Below are 10,526 nucleotides of genomic sequence, written 5' to 3' on the forward strand. Positions count from 1 at the left end.
TATAAATATATATATTTACATTTATTTATGTAAATATATATTTATCCATATTATTTATATATTATATATATCTTATAATATATAAAATAATTATATATCTATATTTATATATTAGTATATATCTATTATGACATATATTCATTTAAACATATGTTTATTTAAACACACATATACTTATTTGAACATATATTTATTTAAATATATAGGCAAATATCCATGCCCTCTTGAGGAGGGGTTCTGGCTGGATTGCAGCTGTCACCTTTTGAAACGACAATCACAGCGACAGTGAATATGCGTTACATATTCAGGTCGCTTTGCCAATGTCGATACAGAGATGAATCAAAACCATATCATATCATAAATATCACGCAACAAACCCGCCCCAGGCTGACCCGTACCATCTGCCCTGTGGTAAGCTGTGGTTGGCTCTCCCGTTCCTAAGTTCGGAGGCAGATGCTCATGTTCCAGACAGATTCTTCCCAGGTTAGTGGCGCAGAGCCCAAAGCATAAGGGAAGCAGAGCCAGTGTGATCTGCCTGAGTTACAGTATCCATTTAAATCATTCATTTTAATTACACATGCTTTAGTTCCATCCATTTCCTTAAGTGTCAGAAGTTTAATTCAGATGAAAGAATTTCTCCCTGAGTTCTCCAATGTAAAGCAGCCCAGAGGAGGGGGTTTACAACCACCACTACAACCACCACTACCACTGAGTGGTGGCTTCATTACTGTGGTGGCACCTGCCCGGTTCTGACACTGGGGGTGAACCATCTCATACACAGAACATGCCCGTTTCTCACACCCGCTCAGAAGCAGGTTGATGGGATTTTGTTCTTGGTATAACCAAGAATATGCATTCATCTGGACTAGGACCTGACAGATTGACTATTCAATAGCCAATTTCTATTTTTTGGAGACAAAGGGGGTAAAACCTTCTCCTTTTAAAGAATCCCTGGTCTTGACACTTCCATTTTTGTACCGGCAACTCAACTGCAATTCTAATACTGAAGAATTCAAGTGAGGTTTTCTCCTAGAACAACACGAATTTTAAAAGCCATGGACTTGAGCATGCCTCTGTTTATAACCAGAAATACCATAGAATCCTGAAGAGAACTTAAGATCATCCAGGTCCAACCCCTGCCATGGCCAGGGACACCTTCCACTAGAGCAGCTTGCTCCAAGCCCCTGTGTCCAACCTGGCCTTGAACACCGCCAGGGATGGGGCAGCCACGGCTTCTCTGGGCACCCTGTGCCAGCGCCTCAGCACCCTCACAGGAAGGAACTTCTTCACAATATCTCATCTCGATCTCCCCTCTGTGAGGTTAAAGTCATTCCCCTTTGTCCAGTCACTACTTGCTCTTATAAAAGAAAAGCATAGTCACAAGTGTCCCATAAAACCATGTAATCCAGCTACATACTGCAGTTAAAATTACAACAGTGAAACAGTGCTGAGTGCCCCCGTTAAGAGAGAGCTCCATCAAATATCCAAAGACACAATTGGACTGACTGTGAGAAGGTAAAATTACGTTTTCACCCAGATTACTGCAGATCTTTCAGCCATCTTCAAAACCATACAGATAACACCAAGGATGTGAATGTCAGCAGCGAAGCAAGCCCGGCAGGAGCTTCTTTCCAAACACAAAGTAAACGTGGTTAATGGAGTTATCTCTGAGTGAAGGAGTTCTCTGCTCCACTCTGCAGCAAGGCAAGCGGACACGCGCCATGCAGCACTTCACAAGGGGCTGCTGCAAGTCACCACGCTGCCCAACGCCAGGCTGCAGCTCATCCTCTCCCTCCCAAAGGTGATGGATGCTGCTGCGAGAAGCCATGGAGCTCCAATGGCCCTTCCACAGGGACCATGTGGCACTCAGAGCTGCTGCAGGCATGGGCAGGGATCGCTGTGATTTCAGGTCCTTGACTACACCAGCCAGGCACATCAGCAGTCCCAGACCAAAGGCAGTGCTGGACCAAGGGCAGTCCCAGCTAGATGTTCTCAAGGGTGCAGGCTCGGACACGGGTGGTGAAGAGGCATTTCAAAGCCTTGAGCTTAGCCCCCAGAGTTTTGGCTTTCAGGGTATATATGATGGGGTTCCCCAAACAGTTCATGGTCATCAACATAGCCGTGCAGTTTCGGAAGATATAGACTCCTGGGTAGAGGTCAGTGTGGCACTGCTTGTTAATTGCATCAAATAAGACTCCTGCGAATACAGGAGCATAGGAGATCAATGCCAGGAGCCAAATGAAAATACTGGTTCTGGCAACCTGGGTTTCAGCAGATTTGTAGGTGCCAGTGGCTTGTCCACATGCTTTCATTCTCAGCTTTCTTTTCCTCAAGATGATAATGATTCTAAGGTAAGTGAACAGAGGTATAAGGAAAGCCACCACAACATTGGGAATGGTGATGAAGATAAGGTAGTCAACGCAAAAAGGACTGTAGAGGACAGAGAGATTTTTTCCCGTGCTCAAGCAGTTCCACCCCATCAATGGCAAGCAGCCCAGAAAGAAAGCCAGGACCCAGCTAATTAAAACTGCAGCTACGGAATGGTTTCTAGCAACCCTGAACCTTGTCCTCATGCTTTCAGCCACAGCCAAGTAGCGTTCAATTGCAATGCTTACCAAGTTATAGATGGTGGATAAAATAGACATGGTGTAAAAGGCGTAAGGTGCAAGCATGTCCTCGGATCCAAAGATTGTAATGTCAGGATTGGTGATGAACAGCATCGAAATCCAAAAGCCAGAAAAGCTGGTGAAGAGGTCAGAAAAGGCCAAATTGCAGAAAAGTATAGAGATAGGCTTGTGCAGATCCTTTGTTGCAATCCTGGTGAAGATGACTATGCAGTTGAAGATCACAGATGCTATGTTAATGGTCAGTTGAGGGATGCCCAGTGCAAGTACTAAATAATGACTCCAAATTTGAGTGTGATTAGTCGAGCAGTTTGGGTACCTGTTCATGGTGGAAAATCCTACTTTTAAGCATTAAAGAGGTCTGTTGTAGCCATCCCGTGTTCCCTCAGAGACCCTACTATGTTCTCCAGGTGAAGAATGAATCCTGACACACGGTTTCTATCGCCACATTATCATCGTGGATTAAACTTTAACCACTCCTGGTTTTAAATGCTTGAGTTACCAACTCCGAGCATCACCAATTACCTTTAAGTTGCTAGGATAGCTACAGCTGGAAAACATATTTACTACTATACAGATGACTTGCTTAAATAAACCTTTATCAAGAACAAAACCTGTCCAGATCTTGTGAAGATGAATGACCACATCAGTAGTTTCAAATTCTTTAAGGATATTCTAAAGTGGAACAAATGTGAATTGAGCTTTAACTCACCAATAAATCAGATGGATAAAGGACTAGAGAATCAGAAAATGAAGAGCAGTATTCCTTTTTCTTTTGGAGGAAAAGTGACTCAAAAGTGATGGAACTCCAAGCAGAACAGCACTGCTGTGTCACCAACCTCCCCCAGTTCAGCAAGGATGCAAGTCCTAATTTCAGATGAGCTCTAGCGACAGCACAACATTTCATCTTGCTCAAGACAGAACAAGAAACAACAGAATCTACTCGTTCACTGTCTCTTGCTTACAATGGCAAATGGATGGAGCCAAAAGCGTCTGGGTTTTTAAGCTCTCTTAGATCATTTCTACAGAACAAACCCCAAACTTGTACAAAACCATACAATGAACTGTAGCACTTGAAGGGGGATCCAGAAAGGTGAGAGTCTCTGTCTCACAGATGCTCTGTGCTTGGGCCCACAGAAATGTCTCTGTACTGACTACTGAAGTACCCAGAAGTTGTCAGAATACACCTGAAATTGCATGGCCTTTCTCTCTCTTGTGTAAATTAGGGGTACTGATGCCTCACAAGGAAACACAAGAGACTGGCTTAGACCTTTAGTAGACTTGCATCGGAGTAAGTATTGGAGACTTAAAATGCCTAAGGAGTTCTGACAATGCCATTTTTTCGACCTTAATTCTTGGATGAGAATGTAGCTAGAAAATGACAGGCATCTACTCATACCTTTGTACAGGCTATTTTGTATTTGCTTATTTAATGTGTAACTTGTGTGTAATAAAACTTATCATTATATCTTTTCTTCCTCTTTTTAAAAGCAAATGGTTTTTGAGAACTGGATTTAAAACACTTGCGACTTGGGGACACGAGCTCTTTGGACACAACTAATGCTATCAGACAGTAGAGGGCACTGCTGGAGCAAACAATACAGGGTGCAGTGGGGAGGCTGGGGATTTTGGGCAGCTCAGGAGCAGTTTAGGTGAGCAGTACATCAGTCCATCTCCATGTCACCACGAACAGCACCATGCATGGTTTTTTCTATGCAGAACTGGCTGGGTTTGTTTGCTACTGCTGAGTGTGGGTCACATCTGTGCCACCCCACGCTTTATTCGCAATGCCCCCAGCCAAGGAGAGATCTCCATTGTGCTCTGGCTGCTACTTGGCACCCATCTGCAGCTGAGCAGCTTTCCTTTAGCAAAATTACCCAGGTAAAGCCGTGTCACTCACAAATTTATTCTGATTTAATGTATTTTTACTGTTGTCTTGACAAAGGATTAATTTGCATCGGTAACAATTTTATACCATGCTATTGCAAAGCAGCTCAGCTAAGTTTATGGGCTTTCCATATTCAGTGCTGACATCTGAGCATTGTAGCAGCAATTGCAGCTCTAGAACTGTAAATCTGCCAGGATTTACAACATGAGAAAATCGTGCTAAAATGTTGAGCTTAAAAAGAAATTCTACAGCTTCTTTTTGAAGTTGAAGTGTATGAAAGTATGTCCAGGTTAGTGTGCAGCTACCAGTGCATAATTATTTTATATGTATATTGGAAATACTTTATGCAACAAGTAAAAGGTATTTTTGATGGTCACAAGAAGTGCAAAGAACTATTATATAGAAATAAGGGCTGGGAATTGATTAATGAAGTCTGCTGATGTATTCCTGTTCTATAAAACACTGGAGTGTCACAGATAAACCATTCTTTGGGCATGCCATAACCCACCTCACACAGGCTTGTCAGCCACACCTTTGGTGTGAGGTTGCTGCTGAGCATGGGCTCAACTGTTTCTGTCCCCTTGTCAGTGCCAGCACCAGGAGTCAGCAAGTCCTTTAAGTGAGTGTGTCAGCAGGTAGCATCCAGCCCAGGTGAGCTTCAGGCAGGTACAGCAGAGGACACCAGACTGAGCCACACGTGCTCCTCATCTCTTCTTCTGGGGCTTCCTGTGGCTCTGTGAGCTGAGGGCTGGGATGAACAGCAGATACCCACAAAGTCAAACATCTTCAAGAGTATCCTAGTTTTAAGAAGGGTATAGGTGTGAACTTGGACTCCCAAAGTGTCCTAGGTATTCCTGAAAATGCTACTTGAGATTTCCCTAATTTGAAAGTCTGGTGTTCAAACGTGAAACACTAAATAATATGAGATCAGGATGTAATTAAAAATAATATCAAGTAGCATAAATAGCTCTTCACGAAAGCTTTGAAATCTCACTTCACTAATATAATTGCATAAAAATTAGCATAATGGTGATAGATTAAAGGAAAAAATATCTTTGTGGAAACTGTTGTTTTAGTGGGCTTCCGTATACAGAGCGCCCAGATTTGTATATTCCAACCCTCTGTAAGAATGTTTGAGCTCTCAAAAGCAGATGAAAAGTAGCTTGAATTGAAAACGTGGTGTGAGACAGAGGGCTGTTACATAGCCAGATGTCGACATAGAGCAATCTCAATTCAAGGGCATCGTTACACTCCCTTATTCTGGGAACTTTGCGGTCGTTATTGTACTTACAACACACCCATGAGGGAAAAGTGTTATTTACATTTCATGGGAAGAGTGGGAAGAGAACAATCATGTTATTTGCTTAAGATCACTCGAAGTCCTGCACGGAGGGAACTGAATCTAATCTCCTCTATCTCAGGCTAACACTTCAGATGCTGGCTGGACCTTGCAGTTGGTTGAGATTTCCATTCGTGCAGCATTCTGTAGTTCTATAATTGTTCTATATTTCTTTATCTGAATGTACAGATTGCTATTGCTTCGTTATTTGTCATGCAGAAGAAATGGCATTGTTTTGCATTGAATCTCCAAGTTCAATAATACTTATCTGATGATTGTCCCTCTGGAGAAAACAATAACCACTGAACATGCTGAAAGGACTGAGAAAGAGACAGGAGAGGCCTCAGGTTGCGTTTTTAATGACCATTCATTCCAGTGGCTGTTGTGGACAATCCAACCTCACCCAGCTGAGCTTGCCGTTTCAGAAGTAGCCGTAACCTGCAGCTCTCAGCCTTCGTGAGGGATCACAAGTGCTCAGCAGCAATCAGAACAACAGGCCCCAGCCAAAGTTGGTTTCAAAGCAGGAAATGAAGTTCAGGGGTTGCAAGTCTTAGTCCTGTGCAGTAACCCTTGGACAACATGCACTTCTACCTTAGCATGATGTAGGGGCAATTTTCTCTGTCTTTCATGCTGATAATACAACAAGAAGCAGGAGTTACGCCTGAAACTGCAGGACAAAAAGCTGCATCTATGTAATTAAAATAACAGCTCCACAGCACAGCTAAGCTACAGATGACACGGTGTTACTTCCAAAGCCATGAACATACACTGTATAGGCAAGAAAAACAAGGCACTGAAAAGATCAGGGATTTTACTGTTCTGGTTTCTTTCCTGTCGCACTCTCCCTCGAACTCACGTCCAACTCCAACTCCCATTCTTGGAACACCAGCCACTTTGTTGTGCAATGCAGTGGTTCAGCTCACTCCTTAGCTGTCCCTGCTCTCCAGGTATACACTCTACCCAGCTGCAGATCGTACCCAACCTGAGCCAGAAAGGGGCAAGGGACATGTAGCTTGGCTAAGTACTGAGGAAGAGTAATTCCTGCTTGCCACGACCTTCATCAAAGCCCCGAGACAAGAATATCTGTTTGCTCCATCTTTCAACGGGCATTACAAGGCTTGCAAGGAAAGACTCCAGGAAAGGGAGTCATACAAATAAGGAGCCTATTTATGCAATTTATGTTTTAATTTATGCAGATTAAAGTCTTCCTCTTTGGAGAGGGAGACACAAATGGAATGTATGATCTCCTTCCAAGGTTCTTCTGACACGTATTCAAAACAGAGAGCTCTGACTCCTCCTCCGCCCAGTCCCTTTGAGGAACTCACAGGTCTGCAGTTATCTGACATCCCAGCTATGCTTTCACAGCCCTCACCAGGTACATAAAGCAAAGACAGCCCCCAGGCTTGAAGGATTATGTTAGCCCCAACCACAAAGTAATGCAAGCACCAGCTTGTTGCAAGAACACCCCAAAACACCAGGGCCTCTGTGCAGAGCCAGAATGGTTCTCTGAGATGCCAGGACTGTTATTTTCACCTCTGAGGAACTTGTATTAAGCTGTCTAAAGGGAGACAAACATTGATAAATAACTGAAAGGAAGTTTGTATGGTAAAGAAAGCCTCTCAAAGACAATTGTTGGATATAAAGAAGAAGCTCTTCCCTGTGAGGGTGCTGAGGTGCTGGCACAGGGTGCCCAGAGAAGCTGTGGCTGCCCCATCCCTGGCAGTGTTCAAGGCCAGGTTGGACACAGGGGCTTGGAGCAAGCTGCTCTAGTGGAAGGGGTCCCTGCCTGTGGCACGGGGTTGGAGCTGGGTGACCTTAAGGTCCCTTCCAACCCAAACCATTCTATGGTTCTCTGTATACGTGAAGAAGCCAGAACATACCTTATCCCTTTAGACCTGCAATGGTCAACATAAAGGGAGTCTTCCTTCGGAGCTAAACAACTACAGACACTTGGCAAGGACTGCTGCTACAAGAAAGCAACAGTCAGAAACGTGTGTGCTTCAAAACAAGACGAAGCAACCAGGCAGGCTGTGAACGTACAGAGCTGGATACACAGCTTAGAGGCACGTGTCCTTCGGAATCCACCTTCAGAATTCAGGGGAATGGTTGAGTTGCACACTGCTAGTGTCTCATTGCTCACCAAAGGAAGGCTGTTCAGCCACATAAAGGATGCTGCTTCACATAAGAAGTGAGAAGAGGAGAGAAATTCAGCTTTACTAATGATGACACCATGTAACACAGGGTTTAATCCTCAGGTACAGCCTAAATTAGATAGTGAGCAGCTAATGCACCAGAGCTGAGCAGAAGGCCAAATAAAGAGCCATCGGAAATGCTACTATTCCATGGAAGCGACCTTGTATTAGAACAATTCAAGCAGAATCATGACCAGCCCACATTTTCATGTGAAAGATGAAGACTTCGTATTTCATAGCTATGAAATTCCAGATTTCTGGTTCAGGGGTGAGGGAGCTCTAATGAAGAAAACTACAATGCATAACTAAATGAAGAGCACTTAGTGTGTTCTCTCACTCTGAAGGTCAGGTTTCCCAATCATCATGAAACCAACCTGTGTTTCAAGTCTCTTGGAAGTGCAGGGTCAATTCCTCCCAGGTCAGCTCATCTACAGACAGCATTTGGACTCAAGTCAGACTCTCCCTTCCAGGCCTCAGATCTTCCTTCTCAGAGCAACAACTTGGTCTCCCAGCACAAAGAGCTGTGCCACTGCCTTGACTTTGCCTGGGACTCTCATGCATTTGTGCCACGGAGTCAGACCCAGGCTGCTCTCACCCCCTCCTGCCTGCACTGCTGGGGCAGGGGGGACTGCAGCAGTCCAGCTGGAAGGTTAGGAACAGCTCTGCACTTCCTCCCTTCGGCACATGGTAGGCTCATTCGGCTCAAACACATGCAAGCTTTATCAGCCACCACGTCAGTCCCTTCGAACTTCCCGTGAAGCTCTTTTGGTAGCAGCAGGCTAATGTCAGATCTCATGCATTTCAGGAACCAAGCTGGAGGGGACAGCTCCAAAACCATTGCTGCTTGGGCTCTCAAGGCCCCAAAGTAAGTGCAGTTTTCACTGGGTTTGACATTCTTTCCTGTTCTTACCTATCCTGTAGCTATGAACACAACTGCCATCGTTACGCCAGACAAAAAGTAGCTTTGAGTTCAATGACCTGCAACAGACTCCCTGCATAGCTTTGCCTCTTATCTTCTCTGACCAAGATGTTCATATGTATTTAAGTTCAGTGTCAAAAGTCCTTTATGTAAATGCACCCAGAGTGCGTTTCCTTACAAAAGTGTCCCTAGGTGCAAAGACGTCATTGAGAACTGATGATAACCAAGCACCTGTCAGGTAAGTTTCTTTAGAAGAAATAATGGAGATCAGATGATGTCTGCGCCCTGCTTATTTAGATAACAGGCTTTATAAGGGAAGGGAATGTCTTTCCCTGAGTCTGCCTTCACTTCCTAACACAAATAAAGACTTACTTAATATGACTGCAGGGCAGTTGGTTACTGCTTTAATAATGCCAGGCTGGAAGGTCTGCTGAAAGCCCCAAAACAAAGCCAAAAACCCAAACAAGAACCCCCGACCCCAAACCGAGAATGCTCAATTTCAAGATCAAACTTGTAACTCTCAGATTTTTCAGTCCTAAACTGCGGGTTTCTAGCAAGCTTTTATCTTGCAGAGAACCAACCCGTTTGGTGTTCAGCTTTGGTTCAGCTCCCCCGCTGAAAAGCCCAAGAATAAAATGTCTGGCTGATGTCCCTGAAGGCTGGCACCACCTGCCATGGCCCCGTTCATGCCCCCGTCCCTCTGTACGTGCTCAGCATGCACCTTGCTTAGATAACCCCACCGAGGCTGCCAGACTAGGAAGTGAAAAAGTGCAACGAATTCCCTTATTGTTCTTGTCACTGCAGCAACTGTTTATCTTAGCACCATGTGCTAGGCAAATCATCTTCTGTTCATGCTTTAATCTACCTAATCCAGGATGGAAAAACACTACCCAGCAAATCTTCATTGTTGGAATGTTATTTATAGCCATCCTTTTTATGAATAAAAGACCTGCTCATAAGTCAGCTGTCAGATTTCCCATTGTTATTACAGGTCCCGGTCCTGTGCGACCCTACTACTAGCAGCAGAAGGGCCATACTCCTCACCTGGGAGCCCGCGGCTCTTCCTAAAGGCAAGAAACACTTTCTTGGCTCTTCTTCCTAACTCAGCCCTCGCTGGATGACTTAGCAGGCTCAATGCAGCCAGCATAATGCTGCTTCACTCTGTCCAGCCCATCATGCGGGAGCACTGGGTCAAGCATCCTCCTCTTCTTGCACCCACCCAAGCACGTGGGTTGCACCCCCATGGATGGAGAGGCACATGGGGAAAGGGAAGAAGAAGCTGCACTCCCTCCTTTGCTTTCCTCAGCTGTGTCAAAACCCAGCCCCAAATGGAAAGATGAAAATGTGTCTATGACCACGAGCAAGAAGCGGTAGTGTCACTTTCCTGTACACACCTTTGTTTGTGGAACATGAAGCCTGAATTGCCACTGAATCATACACATGGAATTAAAATATTCAGATAGGAAAGCAAAGGTGACAGGAAAAAAATTTGTATACCAGATATAATATGTATAACTATAAAAATTTATATCTATTTTATCTGATATAGATGTATATCAGATAT

The 10,526-nt window shown here is 44.3% G+C and overlaps 1 protein-coding gene across 1 annotated transcript; it reads right to left on the minus strand.

Moving 5' to 3' along the window:
• Window positions 1-1,661: 1,661 nt before the first annotated feature.
• On the minus strand, window positions 1,662-3,234 carry LOC130598050 (lysophosphatidic acid receptor 1-B-like). The gene has a single exon (XM_057407111.1). It carries the CDS (start codon window positions 2,949-2,951, stop codon window positions 1,983-1,985), a length of 969 nt encoding a protein of 322 aa, XP_057263094.1. The 5' UTR covers window positions 2,952-3,234; the 3' UTR covers window positions 1,662-1,982.
• Between the last annotated feature and the right edge of the window lie 7,292 nt (window positions 3,235-10,526).

Source organism: Pezoporus wallicus, unplaced genomic scaffold, assembly GCF_028554395.1.
Source record: "Pezoporus wallicus isolate ANWC-B61680 ecotype Strahan unplaced genomic scaffold, APGP_CSIRO_Pwel_v1 contig_10389, whole genome shotgun sequence".
Lineage (NCBI taxonomy): Eukaryota > Metazoa > Chordata > Aves > Psittaciformes > Psittacidae > Pezoporus > Pezoporus wallicus.

Excerpts from the sequence above, each read along its gene's own strand:
- LOC130598050 (XM_057407111.1), bottom strand. The coding sequence starts at position 2,951 with ATGAACAGGTACCCAAACTGCTCGACTAATCACACTCAAATTTGGAGT.